A 22,488-nucleotide genomic window follows, 5' to 3' on the forward strand; every position below is an offset into this window, starting at 1 on the left:
AATAAACAATGAATTTTACTGCAGAGTATGTGTAATTTTTTTTGCATTCAACTCCTTTTATACATATATAAAAATAAAAATATATATTTTCATTAAAATATTGATACAGTCCTTCATTTAGTATACTCCTATTACAGGTCAAATGTTTATATACAGCAAACGATGCACCATATACCTATATAACTAATTCTTTTTCTCTTTCTGCTCTCTCTTACCTATAGCATTACATAATATGTAATGATTGTGCAGATTGACTCCTATATAAATTTTTAACGGCCAACGCGTGTATAGAAGTATAACTTCTACCGGCAGTCCCACTGGACTGCCACACCCGTTTTTTTGTTACTATTTGACACAAAAATGTTTCAATGTGTTTTAGTTTTTTGTAGCTCTGCTAACAAATCCTACTAGCTCGTTCAGGAATAGTTAGAGTTAGTGCCTTCTGCCTTGTAACCACTGGATGCAAATGGATAATGGATGTACCATTCTATCTTTGCGGGCAAATTTTAGCTAAATTCGCAAGTAGTCGCAATAAATATTTCTTTTAATTAAAGTTTAAATTAGATCGTACATTGAAGATAAAATTACCTGTATTTAAATTTAATAAGCTCTACCCTCAACTTAAATCATCGCAGGCAGCAAATGCATATATTCTAGAACCTTCATGTACGAGCTCCTTCATATCAGTTGGCCCAACGCTTAGATTGATAAGAAAATTAAATTTTAGAGAACAAAAATAAAAGCGTAGCGTAAATTTTAGAAATTTTAATGCATGGAAAAACATTTTTAAATTTCCTAATTATAGAAAATATTTTATAAAGTAATGAAAACTATTGATTAAACAGAATAATAATAAATTTAAAAAAACGCATAGGATATGTAATATTACCAAAAACAATGTGAAAGTTTACCACAGAGTAGCTACATCCCCTTTATTTTTAATGACATCTACAATTCTTTGGGGCATAGTTTTTACCAAGTTCTGACAAAATTCTAATGTAAACGATTCCCATATTTCTTGTAATTTTTCCTTCAATTCGTTGACGGCCTGCCAGGATGTTTTCTCAAAGCTTTTTTCATTTCGCGCCACAAAGACTCTATCGGGGACAAGTCGGGACTGTTAGAAACTCATTCCAGAAGTGGTATGCCATGGTCTTCTATCCATTTTAAACTCTTTTTTGAGATATGACAACCTGCGCCGTCCTGTTGGAAGGCAAAATCTTCCGCTGATGTCGGTGAACAACGGTGTTCCGTAATCGGTAAAAGAGATTCTTCTAAAATATTCAAATATCTGTCCGTCTTTACAATCCCATCGATAAAATGTAACTTTCCCACATCTTTAGACGACATGCTGCCCCAAATCATAACAGATGCAGGAAATTTGACTTTTCTCTTCAGACAGTTTTAATGGAAAGCTTCATTTTTCCTGCGAAAGACGCAACTCCTAGTGTCTCCAACACACACTTCAAATCTGGACTCATCACTCTTTTGACTTTTGATCATCTTAGTCTATTTTTCTTTTGTTGTAATGTTAAAAGTGGCTTTTCCTTAGCCTAAAATAAAATGAAATTTGTTAAAAACAATTGGTACTAATTTTTTCAACTATAAAACTACTTTGTAAGCACCAAATCCTAATTTGTGGGCCTCTCGGTGACATGTTGATCTAGAAACGTATCTTCCAAACGTCACTCCATAAAACGCTTAACTCCATATAATTTGCTCGTCGATTTTTCACTATAATGCGTCTTAATGCCCTTTGATCTGCTTCGGTTATTTTACTTTTTCGTACATTTCTAGGTTTTGTGACGATCGAACCTATAGATTTGTATCCTCTGACTATATTTCTTACACTATAGCGTGACAATTGCAACATATTCGTGATTTTTGAATTAGATTTTCCAGATTTAAAAGATCTAATAATGATTGAACAAATTTTCTCGTCGATAACTTTACCTCGACCCATTGTACAATGCACAAACGGCAAAAAGCTTTACAATACTACAAAATACATTTGACATTAACTGACAATATTATTGTTTTTATGCCATTTTTCCATAGCTACCTCTGAATTTAATGTAATTATGAAAAAAACAACGTATGTTGACATAAGTGAATGCATAGCCAGGGTTTAGTGGAATTTTTTTTATTATTGTTTAAAATAAATAAAAAACCATAAGGGTAATGTTTTTAATAAATATTATTAAAAATGCCATATTAATTTAATATGGGAACTTATAAAAACATGCAGAGTATAATTTGTTTATTGTAATCGACTTGTTCAAATCTCTTTAACATAAAAGTATTTATTTACAAAGTAAGGTAATTTACAGGAAAGTCAGTTTGTCAATTCTCTTTATATCAGTTCTCCGAATGTTTAGTGGAATTAAAAATCTATTCTTTGTTCAAAAAATAAAACCTTTCTCTCAGAGACTACCTGACCGTTAAGTCGTACATTGTATTAAATGAATTCTAGGAGTTGCTAAACCGGTGATTTAAAGGGACTTTGTGGTCCCTGACTTGATGTTTGGCGACGATTCAGTAACACAAAAATATATTCAAGTATCGGCCTTCAGTCGTAACGGTTCGATAATATAGAGTTTCTCTCTCTGACTCTCACTCAAGAATAGTAGAAGGGCAGTCACGTCTCAGCCTTCAGTCGTAGCGGTTCGATGATATAAAAATTTTTCTCTCTTTGATTTTCACGCGGAAATAGTGTAATTAGAATCTTAAACGGGATATATTCACATCTGTTCGCGATCAACGACATAGCAAGAAGTATTTATGGTCGGCTTTCGATGATAATTATTATATAAAATCGCATTTGTTAGAATAGTTGTGATCAATAAAATTGACTGGTAGCAGATTCAATACTTTCTTTATTACCGGAAATCATCCTTACTTCGACCGAGATTATTTGGAATCGACGTCTTAATACGAAACCAACAAAACGCTTGGTTCCCTTTCTTATGTTTGGACGAAACATCACATCTCCACACACGACTTAAACTGCAAATTCTATAGGTGGGCCAACTCATATGGGAAGGGGCTCGTGTATGATCCTGTAGGTATGTCCATATAACATCCTTGAAACACATTTCTAGAAAAACTAAGATAAAAATGTATAATACTGTCATAAAACCGACAGTACCTATTATGCGGACCCGAAACCTGAACACTAATTTAGCTTTATTGGGAGTAGACAAACTTACCCTACAAAAATAAGAACTAAAATTTGAAATTTCACAACGAAAGAAAAGATGTGGACCTAGGAGAAGTTCATAAAGAAAGGAATACAGATAAGCTCCAGGGCCACAGAAACTATAATAGCTCTAAAAGTAAAGCCAACGCTAATGAAAAATTCAAGTGCAAAAGATATCAGTTAACTCAAGGGGCCAGAGAAGAATATTGTCAAGAATATTGATATTTTTGTAAGAAATGTTAATAAAGTATATCAAGATGTAAGTTGTCAAAATATTTAGGATAAAGTTATAGAAATTGAAAATAAAAGAATTAAAGTAAAACTTGACACAGGTGCAGATGTAGTAGAATTACATTATTTTTTTTTAATTGATAAACAGTTTAAAATTAGGGAAAATCAGTATTAATGGGTTTGAGGGTACTCGGGCTAAAACAATAGGTGTCGTAAATTTAGTTTGTGAATATAAAAATAAGTATGCTTATGAGGACTTCACAATTATTGATGGGCGCAACTCGAGTTCTTTTGTAATTTGTGTCCATGCGAAATTGGTAACCTGTTGTCTTAGACAGTAAAGTTGATATACAAAATATCGTTGTTTTTATGTTAAAAAGAAATAGTCTTTGAGATATGTTATGATTCAACGTATCAACGACAAAACGTAATCAACGAACCTTTAGTTCCAAAGAAAAAATATATTGCCACCCTTTCAGACTAAGTAACTAACATTTTTTTGTATTTGTTTGTACAATCGTCTCTTAGGTTTAATAATGTTAAAATAAAAGCTGGGAGCTCATAATTAAATGGAGATGGAGATGTTTTCCATATAGGTTAATTTTTAATAATTAATTTCGAAAGGGTCGAATTAAAGTTTTAATATAATTCGGACAAATATTCTGTTTATTGCTGATAAATCCTTTCATTTTGTTATTTACATTACATTTTATCTACATTACACTTACTTACATTGTAGCTACATTTAACTTAATATCTATGTTAATGATGTCTCCCTCTAGATGTGGACCAGTAAATCAGAAATGTATTTACGGTCGCATTCCATTATGTTAAAACGTCTTACACATTTCTATTTCTATTTAGCTATTATTTACAGGAATCTGTATAAAAACAACATTTTTATTTTATGCTTCAATATCTGAACAATAGGTGGCAATCATCCAAACAGAAATTTATCTACCTGTGGGTTAATCAATCCCATATAAAAACAATCTTGTCTTACACATTTCTATTTAGCTATTTTTAACAGAAATCTGTATAAAATCAACCTTTTTTATTTTATGCTTCAATATTTGCACAATAGGTGGCAATCATCCAAACAGAAATTTACCTACCTGTGGGTTAATCAATCCCATATAAAAACAATATATGTATAACTGAAGTTTACGTATCTAAATTCCACAAAACTGATATTTGTTTACGAACACGACTCCGAAGAACCATACGCTGCAGACCATAAATAATTAAGTTGCCTGTAAAAATCATTTAATTTATAGGTTTGTAACTTTTTTGAGGGTGTAAAATCTTCTAAAGACCGTACCAGTTGAGTCTCCCGAAAGGGGTAGCTATCGTGGGTTGGTTTCAGTGGATAAGGATACACCCGAGTGCATTTTTCTTGGAAGTCGTGCCCTCGGATGCGTCCATGATGCATTGCCTACCAACTAGCAACTAAAACCACCCTCAGCCTTAGCCACACACGCGCGGCTATTCTTGTTTAGACTTAGACCGTTCTAACACGCATGCATCGCTTCTTTTTCTTCTCCTTTTCCCCTTGTTGGGGTTGCTTTCCTTCTTTCTACAAGCTTGATTGCTTTGTAGCTTTTGCTTCGAGCCACTTCTCGTCTTCATATTTGACGAAATCTCCGTCACTCTGAAGCGATGATCTCCCTCTCTATTTTTTTCTATCTCATTTCCAGATCTTTCTCGATTGTAACCTGTTTCGTGACAAGTAAATTGGGTTCGTTACTTATTACAATTTTTCCCGTTTCTGTTTTTTTGTCTTTAGAATTTGCATTAATTTTTCATGTGTTACTTTGTGATATACTTTTTAAAAATCAACGTAACAAACATGCACACCCACATGTCATTCATATCCATGCATCTTTGAGCTATCAAATTAAAAGCGGATGACGCATCTTTGGTTCCTAGTCCGTTTCTGAATCTATCTATCTTTTAGTTTTTTTTATACGACCATGTATTATTTTCAAGAATAACTTGTGCACATGACTTATGGTTAAACCCCCCCCCCAGGGCATATAAAGTAAACAATATATAAAGAATAGTAGAAAAATGTACCTTATGTCTTTCACACATAATACAAAAAATCCAAAACGCTGATTGAATAATTAAATTACCACTTTAAATAAGTAGAACACAATAATTATTGTATTATTGTATTAATACACAATAATTCATAATATTTTTCATTATATTTAGATATCGATACCTAATATTAGGCTTATGAAAAAGTAGACAGAACGAGTCTGTTGCGAGTAGCATGCGCCTACAGGACTGTATCTGCGGCGGCCTTGTGGACTATCACGGGTTGTATTCCTCTGCATGTGTTAGCAGTAGAAAGGAGACATCTCTATGGGAGAAGAAAGCATACAGCTATAACAGCTATAAAAAAAAAGAAGAAAGGGAAAGATCAATGGAAAGATGGCAAGAAGAGTGGAACAACAAGGAAGATGTTGCTCAGTGGACAAAGATGCTGATCCCGAGCCTAAGGGACTGGGTAGATTGTCTGTTTTAGGGCGTATCTTGATGGGTTCAGAAAGACAGATACAGATAAATACCTATACTGCGAATATTCCGACATTGTTACTCACACAATGCTGGAGTGTAATAGATGTACAGTGGAAAGAAACAGAATGTATAAAGAAATAGGTATGAACCCTGTGACTGTAAGAGAGATGATCGTGAAAATGACGGGAAATACGGAGGGATGGAATAGTGTTCACAATTACATCCAAGCACTCATAAAAAAGAAAGAAGAAGAAGAGAAACACCAACCGAGCTAACGACAGACATAAGATCTAATTACTATTTTAATGGAAATAAGTCGTAATTGAAGGTTAAAATAAGTTTATTGACGTTTGAATTTTTGATCTTTGATCTTGCACTGATAACTTCATCGACCTAGAAAAGGCGTATGATACAGTTCCAAGACTTAAATTGTGGCAAGCTTAACAACAACTCGACATTAGTTTATACCTTTTAGGAATAATCACAGAAGTATACTGGGATAACACTACTTACCTAAAAATCGGATATAGACTATCAGAGCCAATAAAAGTAACTAAAGGACTAAACCAAGGATGCAATATGTCACCCTTACTGTTTAATTTATATATTGAGACAGCCCTCCAAAATTGGAAAAACAACTGCCAGGGAATGGGGATCCCCATAGGAAATGACGTACTGTTCTCCCTGAACTTTGCGGATGACCAAGTCATCCTAGCTCAAGATTCTTTTGATCTAGAATTTATGATAAAGCGTTATAGAGAGAATATTTAAAATGATGGTTACAAGTCAGCATGAAGAAAACAGAATATTTACTTAGTTATCAATTCAGATGCAAGGTTTGAAGTGTTGATAGACGAGGACGTGTAAATCAAACTAGTGGCAAAATTTAAATATTTAGGTCTACTCATTAATAAGAACAGCTTGGGAGAAACCGAAATTAAACACAAATTAATCAGGAACGTAAAATTGTAGGATGTCTGAACTCCTTATGGTGGGATCACAATATTTCCAAAAGGAACAATAAAAGAATAGGGCAAAAAATGGTTGAATCAGTTCTTTGTTATGGCTCTGAAGTATGGACAAATAATGTAGACCTGAAGAGAAGATTGTTGGCAGTTGAAATGGATTATTTGAGAAGAAGTGCTAGAACATCACGGCAGGAAAGGAAGACCAACGAATCTATAAGAAATAACATGAATGCTACAGAAACGGTCATTGACAGCATTGCTTGGCCCCAAAAACTTCACAAATGGAAGCCCCCTGGAAGAAGAAAAAGAGGTAGACCTCGACGCTCATGGAATGAAGGAATTAGAAGAGCGATGGAATCGAGAGGTTTGGAGGAGGAGCATACCTTGGACTGGGAGGATTGGCGGAGGAGAACGGGAATACGGCTATAGCCGTCTTCAAAATGTATTGTATTTACAAGTTGGATTTATTTCAAACGTCAATAACCTTATTAAAACCTTCAATTGTGGCTTATTCCCATTAAAATAGTAATTTCTTTAAAATGCCACAAGAAAATAGCTTCAGAACAATAGATAAGATCTAGATAAGAGAAGGGAGTGTTCCAAAAATGTCGTCAGCCTTACAGTGGCCACCCCACTTTCGGAGTACGGTACGTGCGATAGCCAACTGCGCACAAGTAAGAGAGGGTGGTTTTAGTTGGTAGGCAGGATAATAGATACCTGAATGCATAGCGGTTTGGCACCGCTATCTTCAGTACTTTAAATTAAACCAAAACCTAAATTTTAGGAACTCAAAATAGAGGTAGGTAGCATAAAAAAAATTCAAAACCCCCCCCCTAAGACAAATTCTGGGTGCGCCACTGGGTTATCGATATATATATATATATATATATATATATATATATATATATATATATATATATATATATATATTTATTTAATATATTTATTTAATATAAAATTAGTATTTCTTGGGTAGGTTCAATAAATTTTATGAAATTTGGAACTAGATTTTATTTTTCATAGGAATCAACGTTTCGGCAGGAAACCCTTGCTTTTGTCAAAATTCAAAACGTAAAACGGGACACTGACATTAATGTTGACATTAATTTTCCAAAAAATTTTGGAAATTGAATATTGTGGAGAGAAAGATATCTTCTGATTCTTTCGTAAAAGGGAGGGTTCCTTTTTATTTATAAACATTTTTTTAAAACGTTCAGGGATAGTGTGATGGAAAGTGGGATGCGATTTTATCGCATATATGGATGATGCGTATGTTAATCACAAGTACATTCTTCTGAAATGTAAAGGTGGTTCCTTGGTTAAACATTGTAAACTTTTGATGGGGCTAGTACAGAATGCTCCTGTAACTATTCTTAATGCTGTATTTTATATAACTTTAAGTTGAGCAAGAAGTGTCTTCTTTGCAGATGAGCAGACAACTGATCCATAATCGAGTTTTGACGGCACTTGTGATTTGTAAATATGAATCACTCTTAAAATCTGAGCCCCAATTACGATTGCACAGTGTTCGCATTAAATCGAGACCAGATTGACAACATTGGTTAATTTGCATAATATGGTATTTCCAAGACAGTTTCTTCAAAGATCATTCCTAAAAATTTTAAGTGTTCCACATAAATTAAGCAGTTTTCATTTAACTGAAGGCCTGGATTTGTAGGGTGCCCTTTTTTTAAAAATAAAATATATTTGGTTTTGGTTGTAGAGAATTAAAATCCCACAGCTTTCGGCCAGTTTTCAAGGTGATTTAATACACATTGTAAGTTTTTCTATATAGAAAGAATATTTGTTCCTCTTGAATATATGTAACTAAATTATCAGCTTATAATCTCGCCTTAACAAGTTTTGGAAAGTTGTTTAAGATTTTGTTTATCGCTACTAAGAATAGTGTTGACAGGTGAACTAATGGCAGATTCTTGAGGTGTTCCATTTATTTGGTCTCAAGTGGAAAATATTTTATACGCAACATTTAGAAGCGTAATTCCTCTGTGGTTACAGCATTCAAAGATATCTCTTTTCTGTGTATGTTGCAAAGTATTCCAATCAGTGGGGAGAAATTTCTGTGTCCATATTTCTTTTATAAGCTGCTGTAATGCCGTAATGGTATCGTAGCAACCTTCTTTATATAGTTCAGCTGGGAGATTATCTATTCCGGGTGATTTGTTTCTGGCTAGTTTTTTAACTGCATCTTTAACTTTAAGATTCGTTGGTGGCTCCTCTTTTTGAATATTTGCTCTTGTGATTATCTATTTATTATTTAAATTTACAATTATAATATACATTCATATTATACCTTTTTTATTGTTCCTAAAAACTAACCATAATACCTAATATATGTTGACGTTGACAGCAGTCATTCATCAGGACTTCTGTCAACCTACACTATGTACCAACCTATACTTAACACTCCTCCTCGATTTGAACTTCAATATATTACTTAGGAGGAAAAATCGCTTAAATCTAAACAATTAAAAAATATATATATCAATATTTTTACAATAATTTTACATTAGTTAAGAAACGCCCGACATTGACCTTAGATGGCAAAATTTTTCTTTAGATAAAGGCTTTGTCAATATATCTGCCAAATTATTTTCAGAGCAAATATAATCAATACATATCAGTTGTTTTGAAACTAAATCTTTTATATAATGCTCTTTAATGTCAATGTGCTTGGCACGTTTAGAATTTTTAAAGGACTGACACATTGCTATTGTACTTAAATTATCAATCAAAAGTTTTGATTTACCTTGTACATTAAAGTCAGATGAAATACCTTTTAAGTAAATCAATTCTTGAGCTGAGGTAGCAGCAGCTATGTATTCAGCTTCTGCAGTTGAAAGAGCAACATAGTTTTGTTTCTGAGATAACCACGAAACTGGATTCCCACAATAAAATACAATACATCCTGTAATACTTTTCCTGTCAATTTTATTTGATGCCCAATCTGAATCTGAATAACAAACTAGTTCCCATGGTTTCTTTTTATATGTCAATGAAAAATTTTGTGTCTCTTTCAAATAACGCAACACTCTTTTTCCTGCTTTCCAAGTTTGTTGTGAAGGTTTATCAAGTACTCTACTAAGATATGAAACAGCAAACATAATATCCGGTCTAGATGTAGTTGCTATGTACATAAGACTACCTATAAGTTTCCTATACGGAACATCAATTACTTCTAGAGTGTTATCTATCTGAAAATTTGTTTCCATTGGCGATGCCGCACCTTTACAATCACTCATACCAAATGAACTCAATACCTTTGATATCATTTTCGGCTGTCTTAATGTGAGATTACCGCTTTCTCTTGATATTGTTATTCCTAAAAAGTTCTTCACTTTACCCAGATCCTTGGCACAAAAATTGTTTTTCAAAATATCTATTGTTTCTTTTATTTTCTGTTCATGTCCTGTTAATATTATATCGTCAACATAAACAATCATATATATGTCTTCTCCAATATATAGACAAAAATCGTGTTTTGATCTACTAAATCCATTCTCTGTTACAACTCTATTAAAAGTATGATTCCAGCATTTTGGTGATTCTTTTAAACCATATAATGCTCTATTTAATTTTAAAACCTTTCCCCTGTCTATTATTAGTCCTTGTGGAGGATAAATATATATCTCTGAATCAAGTTTTCCATTTAAGAAAGCTGTTGGCACATCAAGTTGATAAATTTTCCAGTCTCTTAGCAGTGCATGAGCCAGCGTCATTCTCACTGTGCTCATTCTTGCCACAGGTGCATAGGTCGATTTTAGTGGATTCTCCTCCTGTACTTGAAAACCCTTTGCAACCAACCTTGCTTTATGAGTTCCATCATCTTTAATTTTAAAAATCCATCTTGTATCTATAATCTTTTTGTTATCAGGTAAATTAACTGGTGTCCATGTGTTTAGGTTTTCCAATGACTCCAGTTTTTGATTAATTGCATTATTCCACTCTCCATTTTTCTGCGCTTCTTCAAACGTCTCTGGTTCACCGTTCAATGATAGTAAGCAATAAGCTGAATATAATTCATATTCACTTAAATGTTTTGGTAAGTGTACCTCTCTTCCTCTTCTAGTATATATTAGGTCCTCTTCATTATTATCTATTTCATTTCTAATTACTTCTTTGTTTTCATCTAAACTTTCAGAATTTTCTTCATTTTGGATCCAAACTGTTTGACTTTTACTGTTATCGTTAACCTCAGTGTTTAATGTTTCTATTGCTGTAATTACTGATTCATACTCTTCATTAAGGGTTAATAGAAGATGACATACTTTGTCTGATTCATCTATATTACTACCTACACCTTCCAGTTCTCTTATAATTCTGTCAAAATTCATAAAATGGTCTTCCAGTTTTTGATCTCTTTTACACTTCAAAGTCAATAGCTTCTTTTTTAATGTAAGCTTGGTGAATATACTTTTTCTCTCAAAAACGTCTTCAAGTGCTTTCATCATGTCTTTAGCGGTTTTGGCATCTTTTATAATGTCTAAATGTTTATCTGTAACACATTGAACTATAATCGATTTTGCTTTTGCATCTTCATCTGTAAAATTTTCTCTTTCTGTTGGGTCTATACTTTCAATCACTGGTAATACTTTCTTTTCATTTAATAAGGTCTTTACACGGAATTTCCAACTGTTAAAATTCTCACCTGCGAGAATCGGAAATTGTTGACCTGCAAACATCTTCCAAGGTAATCACGTTTTCTTGATTTATATTTTATTCCTTTATCAAGGAGTTATCTGGGCCCATAACCTTTTGAATATTTGCTCTTGTGATTATCTCTTTATTATTTAAATTTACAATTATAAGATACATTCATATTATACCTTTTTTATTGTTCCTAAAAACTAACCATAATACCTAATATATGTTGACGTTGACAGCAGTCATTCATCAGGACTTCTGTCAACCTACACTATGTACCAACCTATACTTAACACCTCTTCCCTCTCGTCTGTTCCCCTTACCTCATCACCTCCGTCTTCCAGGTTTTCTTCTTCTTCCTCTATATATTAAGTGCCTGGTTAAAGTATTTCACCCATCTATTCAAAGTTTACCATCCGTAAAGAGAAGACAGATGACTTCTAAAGATATTGGATTACTCGTGAGACAAGAAAGCGGCCAAGGAGAAGTTAGCTTGACGGTAGTGAAGAAGCAATGATTGCAAGGGAAATTGCAACATGCAAAAAGAAAAGACTTATGAGAGAAAGCATAGAAATAGGAGTGGGTGAAAATATGTACCTATATATTATGTCTTACAAACTTTTTGAACAAATTATCCAGAACGAATTTTGAATTTGGAACAAACGAGGAAGTGAGCATTACAAATGATATGCTTTACGCTTCCCAAGCATTGTACGTAATGCGTATGTAATGAGTTATTAATAAACATTACTGAATTTTGTCAACGAATCAATATTCGTTGGTTTTATATAAATATTATTTGATTCCGTCTAGTTTCACTCAGCCAACTCAGCCAACACTGATTGCAGCTTCGTACTGTAAGTTGCCTATAATTGGCGTAACTAATAAATTAAAAATAAGTTAATTACAATAAATTGAATTTCTACTAGTTATTAATTTTATAGTTCTATACATTATTAGCATTAAAATTGCAAATATAAAAGTGACAAGCTTTTTAATTTTAAAATCCACAAGGAAAACTTCACTATAGTAGATTAGGCTCTTCATTCTTGACAGTCGGGTAGGTTCGGAAACATTTCGGAAATTACCCAGTTTCGGTGTTAACTTCATATCAGTCGTTTTTACATAAATACTCGGTTTGGCGGTGTTTTGGCTGAAAAGTGCAGAGCAACTTAGTAAGGTCAGGTGTTGTAGCTATCAGTATGAAGTGATTGAAGTGTGTTGTAGAAGAAGAAGAAGAAGAAGGTGTAATAAACATTAATTCAAAGTTGGTATGGCACTCCAGTGACAAACAAAACAATGTCAAAAATGTTTAAAGCACAACTCGAATTTTCGGAGCGTCCGGACTTTTTTTCGCTTAGTACTTATACCATGGACAATTCTTATTGTCTTTGTGGTCAGCCATATGACCCTAATATTTTCATGATTCAGTGTGATGCTTGTAAAGATTGGTTTCACAGCTTGTAAGTTTTTTTCATATTTATCATTGCAAAGTCTCTAATATGGTATAATTTCAGTTGTTGTAATTTCCCGGAGTATACAGCTATAGAAATAGATAAATTTCATTGCCCAAGATGTGTACCAACCTTTGGTCCCTCTATAAGTAAGTACCATTTTATTTTACATACATTCTACATCTAAACACAATTGTAATAGACCCCCAGCTTTGTGAAGTGATCATTTAAATTGTTTAATAGCAACTACTTATACTGTAACTAAGGTGTCATTTGTATTTCTTGAAGGAAATGTATCATACAGTTTCAATAATCTTACTAGGTTAGTTTACAATGATACCTTATTTGTTTCTCTTGTGTATGCCTTAGAAGATATGTACCTAGTCATTTTAACATAATGCATTTTAATTTTTCCACTGATTAGTTTTTTTGTGATTATTTCACATTTGTCTCTGTTATACCTCTATCACAATCACAAAATGCTCTAAATTTGTAAAAGGCATTAATTACACCTGCTGTTGAACATAATTTTGAGGCAAATGCTACAATCGAATGCAAATAATTAATAAGACTTCTAAAATATTGAAATTTATGAGTTTGTACCCATGTTATTATTTAACTGTAAAATATTTAAAGACACTTTGAGCTAAAATTTGATGTCATACTATGAGAAACCATATTTAAGAAATTCTTGTTAATAAAATTAACAACTATTGTTGAGCTCATCAGCAGCTAAGCTATGCAACGTTTAAATATTATTCCGAAGTATTTAATATTATTTATTATCTTTAATTGGACTGAACCACAATTTCAGTTGAAATTTTATTAAAATAAACATTTTCACAAAAGTCATATACTAGAGAAACTAGACTAGGCAAGAAAATTGAAATAAAAAGTAGGAAAGGATTATTACAATTAAGTAAAAATGCTTTTATTGGTTCTCTTTGCTGCTAATATATATCCCTTTAGATAAATTATTGTTGCTTTTCTTCACTTAATGGATGTATCAGCCTAACTGTTTCTTCCCAATTTTTTCTAATAGAGATTCTTAATTTATATATTGTCTAATTTCTTCACTTTAAGTTCTGATTTGTTCTTTTTGTTCATAATAAATGTGAACATACCTTATCTGTGGTCCAATATTTTTTATTTATATTGTTATTCGTATCCATTATTCATTATCGTATTTATATCTAGTATAAATCAGAAGAAAATACACAAATTCTTACACAGCAGAATCCCACAAATCAAAGCTTATCACAGTTTAAGTCTTGACTCAGGAATGTCTTATATGAGGCAAAAAAGTCTTAAGGCAGTGTTCTTCCCCATATTTTGTTAATTGTTATTATAAATAATAATGGATTGGCCACCTAAAATTGAATTATTTGTCCTGTGTAAAATAATAATGTGGTAAATAAATATAATTTTGATAAGCCATTTGCCAAACGTGCTTTATAGATGTATATGAATTATGATCTACATTTTTGTGAAAGATTTTTGGATAAAACACAAATTGTTGAGAAGTAGAATTTCAAACCAGAACTGTTATATTAATCCTCCAAAAGATACCAGCAGTTAACAATTGAATGCAATATCTTAAAAATATTTTTCAAATCACTATGATCTCTTCTCATTTTATTACAGCAGTAAATATCATTTTAATTTGATCGTAAAGAAAATAGAAAATCTTTGAATTATTTGAGATTTATGCAAGAATATTGATCAGTCAATACAGTTTTAATTTCTTGATCTTGTATCATTTTTTGTTAATATTTTTATGAAGAATTTTGTGTTTTTGATGTCAAAATGTAAGCATATCTTGAGAAATGGTCGCTAAAAGGTGAAAAAATTTTTTTTTGATAAAGATCCTCAAACACCACCAATGGTATCAATCGAAACAATTTCAAACGGATTTGTCACAGGTTCTAACTGCGACATTAAACCATATTTAGATTTCCTTCTTGATTTGTTTTTTATGCAGGTACTATCACAATTGTCACACATTTTCTTATCGTTCGTAGTCATTCTTGGCTGTGTAAAATGGTGTTATTTTATTTAACATCCGTGTTTTTCCTAAGTGGCAGTAAGTATTGCGTATATTTTTAATTATGAAGTGTATATTTTCGTCTTCGTCCATATAAACTCTTAAATCATCTTCATCTAACGTGATCCACACTTTTCTTGTAGTACCCCTTTTTGTTAAAGCTCTTTTTACTTTTTCGAAAAGACCTAATCACATTATAGAGTTAAATAACTGTGTCAGAAATCGGAAGCCTTTCTCTGGGAGTTGTTTAAGAGTTTTTGCAGTAATAAGGTCCAGTTTCCAGTAATAAAAAAAAATAATTTACTAGATAAGATCGTATCTTGGGGCCTTTTTTCAATCGATGTTGTGTTATGTAATATTTACTACTTAATTTTTTGTGAATTTTTTTGAGGAAGTTCTAGTTGATGAGGTTTTGCGAGTGTAGTGTAGTGAGCATTTTCCGTCATTTTGTCATTTTCAATTTTTTTAGTTCTTTTTGTGCTTATTGAAGTCTGTTTTACTCTGAGGTGATCTTATTAATTGCTATTGTTTTCTGAGCCTTCTTTTCTCAATTATTTTTTTTTGTATTGTATTGGAACAGTTTTTATTTGTATGTGAGTTGGTAGGTAATAGTGTTGAGTTCTATGTTGCTTCCTGTAAAACTGTGTTAAAATGTTCTATTGCATGTTCGATCTGTTTGTCCATCTTTAGTGGGAGGTGTAAATTGATTTGATATCTAAAATAACTCAAATTTGTTGGACTCAAATCGTCAGAGGATAAGTCTTACCAAGACTTTGGTTTAAAGTATTTTTTTTTATTCTTTCACTACTGTAAAATCGAAAATATCTGGAATTCATTAGATGTTTTTACCTAGGTCCAAGTGTATCAAAAAAGGTTTTAAATTCTGGTTGTCTAAATGATGAATGTTTTGTTGGACAATATTTAGCTGAAACAGTTATAGGTCCTGTCCAGTCTTCTACAACTACATTTGTGGCTGGACTTTTGATACTGGGTTATCTGGTAATGTTGGATGTTGTTTCTTATAATGATTAATGACCCACCGTGTGTGATTTATTTTATAGTTGGGATATGTGTTGCAAATTATAAATTAAACCAGTATTTTTTGACTTTTCACGAGATGCTTTTAGACACTAGTCGCTGAACAGCATTATAGTAGAACAACATAAAATAGACAACAAATGCCTACACTCTAGAATGAAGAAGTTTGGTTTAATTATATTAATGCTGCTTTCTGTTATATGTATATATGAGGCAAAAGTAATAAATGTACTTATTTTTAATAATTGATGGATAGTATTAATAATAACTACAACAATTGGAATCTCTAATTAATTTTGAGAAAACAATTACTTTTACCGGGTATTATGAATAATTTTTAAATATCTTTGATAAAAGTAATAAAATATTGAAATTGGCATCACAAATTTTTTTTTAATTAAAAACTTAACAATCAAAATTTTCTTTAAAATCGAAATAATATTTTAAGCACAACTCAGGTGAACTAAAATTAGTACCTGGTTAAAATAAAAATTTGCACACAATAAAATTGATCATAAAGTGCAGTTTGAGCTAAATTTAAGAACAAGTATCGTGGATATCAAAATATTGCAAAATCGATGTAAACCTTATTAAAATGTGGGGCAATATGTCGGAATAACACAATGTAAGTTATTTTATAAATTCAATCAAATATCTAAATGCAAACTAGTTAATCTCAAATCGTAAATATCTAGAAATAAACTAAAATCAAATCAAAATAGAAATTTAGAGCATAAAACATAATTTGATTTTGCAAGGTCGAGTTTTATGACAGTTGCAATTGCGAAAAATGCGTAATTTTTTACATTTACAACGGTTTTAATTGCATTCCACAATACAATTCGAGTTGATGGAAACTATGTACATACTACCCAAATTTTAATTCATTCAGTACATTCTCTCAGGCAAATTTTTGTTTCGGAATACCTTTAATTGTTACAGGAATATTTCTTTGCAGATATTGAATTCGTTCCTTGAATATAACTGACTTATAAAATACCGTATTTTGTGTCTAGTTTGTAAGGTCTCCTTTACAAAACAGAAATCTTCTTCCAGCTCTATCTGTCATGGTTTCATTATCAGAAGTTCTAAATAATGATCAATTTTCTGTACTAAGTTTTAATCCATGATATTCATCTCTTATCAAGACCATTGTTACTTACCTACTTACTTTTCCGTGACTTAACACAGCATATTCTGTTTGCCGTTTATTCTTCTTCAGGTGCACTCCATTACTGGAGGTTTCCGATCAATACATCAAAATGTTCTCTATTTTGCGCCACTCTCAGTAATTGTTGAACCTTCATACCCATCCAAGTTCTGATATTTCGAAGCCATGACATGGTTCTTTCGCCTTCTCCTCTTCGGCCCTGTATCTTCTCTTCAATTATTAATCGTAGCAGATTGTCGACAGTCAGACAGTCGAATGATTGAGATGAAACGATGATTTCCAAATTCATCTAAAGCTCCCTTTTTGAACACTGGTAACACTTTTGTTACTTTTAATACATCTGAGAAAATCCCTTCAGTAAGATAATTATTATAAAGTATAATTAATATTTACACAATGAAATTATCGATCGAGTTAGCAAATACCAATATTTAGGCACTTTTATAAATGAAGACAACGATAGCTCAGCAGAAATCAAAATAAGAATAGAAAAAGCCAAATCCATATTCACTAAAATGAAGAGAGTGTTCTGCGGAAGCGGAAGAGATTTGAGCCTTGAAATGAAAGTTCGCCTGATGAGATGTTACGTACTTTCTGTGCTGTTCTACGGAATGGAGTCATGGACGTTGAAAAAGATTGATACCAAAAAATTAGAGGCATTTGAACTGTGGATGTATCGCAGAATCCTGAGAATATCATGGACCGAGAGAGTCACAAATGTCGAGGTCTTGAGAAGAATGAATAAAGAAAAGGAAGTCATATTTACGATCAAAAAACGAAAACTGCAATACTTGGGACACATTACAAGAGGCGAAAGATATGAACTGCTTCGAATAATTATACAAGGGAAAATAGCAGGAAAAAGGTCTATAGGAAGAAGACGAAACTCCTGGCTAAAGAATCTACGGGAATGGTATAGCTGTAGCAACAACGAATTGTTTCGGTCAGCAGTTTCGAAAATACGTATAGCCCTGATGATCGCCAACCTTCGGAACGAAGATGGCACTTGAAGAAGAAGCTAATTAATTTGTCAATAATTATATCGATTGTTTCCACAATTATTTTTTTGTTTGAAACTAAAAATCCCTGTAGTGTGAATTTTTCAATCTATGCAAAACATTCCTGATTTCAGTATCAATATCTTTCAAAAAATCTATGGCTACATTTTCATTTTTGTGGAATTAAAAGAACTTCTTATATTATGTTTAGGCTACTGACGTAAAGTAATTATTGAAATCGTTTGATGTAATCGATGTATTTCTGTGATAATTTATAACTTTCCAACTGTCACGAGATATATTTTCTGAATTGGAAAAGAAATTCTCATAAGCCAGTTTTTCTTTAATGATATTGTTGATTTATAGTGCTTCTTAAATTTTTTAAACTCACTATATTTTTTCTCGCATTACTATTAGTTCATCATCAAACCAAGAAATTAGAGCTTTACTATGAGTTCGTGATTTTTTTATTGTAAAATTAATTTCAGTTAACTTTACATAAATTTCGGTAATAAATTAAGCTAATTCTGCTGTTGTTTTGAGATAAACAACTGAAGCCCAGTCAACGTTATTTTAACGGCTGTTTTAACATCGGGATACTATTACTTGTTATATGTCTTCTATATGCGTTTTGTTTATTATTTATTTGTCTCGTTACTTTTGAATGTTAGCCACGCTTTTTCAGCATTTTATTTAACCGAATGATCTCATCGCACACTCAGCAGAAACGATGTTTATTCTCATTTCTCAGGCCGATAAGATTTATGGTATCTAGATTTCTCCTAACTAAATTATGCCAATAAAAATTGAATTATGTCCTTAACAGTTGGTATGCTAACCTTATTATATTTTTTATCAGCTAATGTGACATAAAAAGTTTCGATACGATATTACTGTCTGCGTCGCAACGCAAGATTATTTTATGACTAGAGGGCGGTTATTAACTCTATCTAGTATATTTTGTAAGTCTTCCATTTTTTTCTGCTATTAGAACGGCATCGACTGCATACCTGATATTGTTAATATATTTACCGTTTATTTTTATACCAATTTCGGCGCCGTCTAGTGCTTGTTTGAATATGCATTCAGAGTACAAGTTAAAAAACAATGCAGACATGACACAGCCTTGTCGGACACCTCTTTCTATACGGACACTTTTAGTAGTGTGGTTGGAATATTTTAAGTTTGTTTCTTGGTTCAAATAAAGGTTTTGAATTATGTGGAGATCTTTTGTGTCTAGCTTCATTTTTTGTAGTTCATACAACAATTTTTCATGCTATACTCAAAAGCCTTCTGGTAGTCGATGAAACAGAGAGATATACTTTTTTCTGGTTCTGGTGATCGAGGCAAGTGTTGGAGTCGCATCTCCTCTCTTGTTCCCAAGCCCTTTCTAAATCCAAACTGAGATTCACTTATGCCTTTTACCTATGCCTATTTCACATTTCTTTATAAATTCGATGCTGTATGACCTTTAAGAATATTTTTAGTAAGCGACTCATTAAGCTAATGGGCCTAAATTACCCGCATTTGCGGGAACTGGATTTCTTTGGTATGAATTCTGAGTTAAGCCATTTCTTTGGTATTACTCCAACTTCATATAAGTTGGTTTGTTTCGAGATATTGTTTTTAGTTTTTTTCTAAGATTTATAACACCTGGATTGTGGTCTGATCCTTTGTGGTCCATACCGGGATACTGCAATATGGATACTTGATTTAAATCTATGATTAATCAAAAGCAAAATCAATTTGATTCCTTACAATGTTTTGATTATTGTCTTGAGGTGATTTCCATGTTTAGATTCGCTTGGGAGGTAGTTTAAACCACACGCTCTTCTTTTTGGCAAAATTGTATCAGACAATCACCCCTGTCATTGTGTGTGCCTAATCTATATCCTTCAGTGAAATCAGCTAGTTTTTCTTTACCGGTTTGGCGTTTATCACATCCCAATCACCCTTTTTTCAATATATATATATCTGCTTCAGTGCAGATTTTCAATCATATATATCTTTTTTCCATTGCTGTTTTTATTTGTCCGTTTCATTATTATCTATGACTTCCTCTTTTCTTGTTTCTTCCAGTTTGACAAATTTTGTTTTGATACTGTCGACTTTTGTTTTTGATCTTACTCAGTCGTTCCTCTTTTTATGTGACAGTCCTATTCCTAACATTGCCCTTTATTTTGTGGCTACTTCATTTGATTTAAATTTGCGTTGGTTAAGGTCCAGAATTGACATCCATATGTCATGATAAAAAGTATGTACTGATTGAACACTTTTCTCAAGTATTGAGGTATTTGAAGCTGTTTTGACTTAAAGATACTTTTTGTGTAGGGGATCATCCTTTTCTGTGTTTGGCTTTACAGTTTCTGGTGTAACTTCGCTGTGTCCACTACCTTTCTCCATTATTCTCTCTCTTTGATTGTCCTTTCTATATTTCTGATTTCCATACTCCTTAAGTCTTCTCCCATTTGTCTCCATCTCAGTTTAGGTCTGCCTTTGGTTCTTTTACTTGGTGGTATCCATTCCATTATAACTCTTAATGGATTGCTCTTATCCTTCTCATTGTGTGTCCATACCATCTAATTCTCTGTGCTTTTATTGCTCTAAAGTCCCGCCTATCGCGTAAGTTCTGGGTATTACTGTATAATTGTTATTGCCCATTTTGTACAAGTGTTTTATTGTTGTATTTATGTTGTCTATGTCTATTTCTTTTATTATTGAATTTGATACGCCGCTTTTAAGTTTTTGCCTTTCTTCTCCAAGTGTCTTCAGCCATCCAATATTTTTTCAAATGTATTTTTTCTTTGAGGTTTGTGCTGTTGATGCCTTCAATGAACTACTTCATTGTGAATTCCTAAGGTATGTCAGGATCTCCGCTAGGTGAGCTTGTGCTAATACTTTTCTAAAATTTTTTGGGTGTTTTAGAACCAATTTTTGTCTTTTTATTTGAAATTGTCTTACTGATTTTGTCTTCACATTGGTTACTGAGCTCCTCCATCGCTTACTGACAAGAATATAATCTTGGCTTTTGTATCGTTCTCCAGGTTAAGTATATGTTGATAATCTGTCTTTTATATATGGTGTAACGTTGATAACTGGGTTATTAAATATTAAATATAAAATGGATATAGCAGTTAAAAATTGTGGAGTAAAAATACCACAGCAGATTTATCCGGAGTAAGTTCAAGTCATTGATTAAAGAAATAATCTCTTTCAGAACACAAACCCCTTTATTGAATTAATACATTGTTGATACAAATTTTTGACAGTGTAGAAATATAAATCGTCTGTATATTGTAAGATATTACAATTAATGCTCATGTTATGCAGATCCATAATGTCATCATGAGAAGTCGCCACTCCTGTGGATTCCTGGCAACTTCCCTCGCATCTTCTGACCCTTAGAATCTGTATGTCTTCTTCCACATCATCAATCCATCTCCTTCGTGGTCGTCCTCTGCTTCTTGTGCCCTCTGGTTTTGAAAATGTTAATCTCTTCGTGTATTCGTGATCTGACATACTAGTAATGTGTCCAGCCCATCTAAGTCTCTGCACTTTAACGGATTTCACAATATCTGGATCGGTGTATAACTGATATAGTTAAGTTAAGTTGTATATTCGACGCCATAGCCCATTTTCATTTAAGGTCCCAAAAATCTTCCTAAGAATTTTTGTCTCAAAAATACCAAGAAGTATCATTTTGAGATAAAGTACATGTTTGAGCCCCATGTATCAAAACCGGTCTTATTAAGGTCTTGTATATATTGGGCTTTACTGCACGTTTTATATTTTTATTTTTTAAATGTTTCTGGAGACCGTGAACAGCTCTGTTTGCTATTACTATGCGTCTTTTTATTTCGTCGATTGTCGTATTTGTTGGGTTTAGTAGCGATCCAAGATATGTGAATTCTTTGCTCAAAGGTATGGTTGTTAATTTGAATTCTCTGTTAGATATTTCGGCTATTTTTAGAAACCAACATATTGGTTTTTTCCTCGTTTACCACAAGCCCTAATGCGTCCGCAAACCTTGTAAAACACTGCAACTTGTCTCTCATACTCCTGCGCAATATAAGTATATCGTCAGCGAATGCGAGAATTGGCGTCGATCTATTAAAAATAGTTCCATTCATTCTAAGATTTAATTGTTTGATTGCCTTTTCCAAGGCAATATTAAAGAGGAGACACGCCAGCGCTTCC

General features: G+C 32.5%; 1 protein-coding gene across 1 annotated transcript in view; it reads left to right on the forward strand.

Annotated features, from left to right (window-relative positions):
* Positions 1-12,732: 12,732 nt before the first annotated feature.
* The window catches only part of LOC140451932 (histone lysine demethylase PHF8-like), a 45,828-nt gene continuing 36,072 nt past the window's right edge, over positions 12,733-22,488 (forward strand). Inside the window, exons 1-2 of the mRNA XM_072545906.1 lie at positions 12,733-13,049; positions 13,104-13,189. Coding sequence (XP_072402007.1) covers positions 12,886-13,049; positions 13,104-13,189 — 250 coding nt within the window. The 5' untranslated portion in view covers positions 12,733-12,885. The remainder of the gene's footprint in view (positions 13,050-13,103; positions 13,190-22,488) is intronic.

Source organism: Diabrotica undecimpunctata, chromosome 10, assembly GCF_040954645.1.
Source record: "Diabrotica undecimpunctata isolate CICGRU chromosome 10, icDiaUnde3, whole genome shotgun sequence".
Taxonomy (NCBI): domain Eukaryota; kingdom Metazoa; phylum Arthropoda; class Insecta; order Coleoptera; family Chrysomelidae; genus Diabrotica; species Diabrotica undecimpunctata.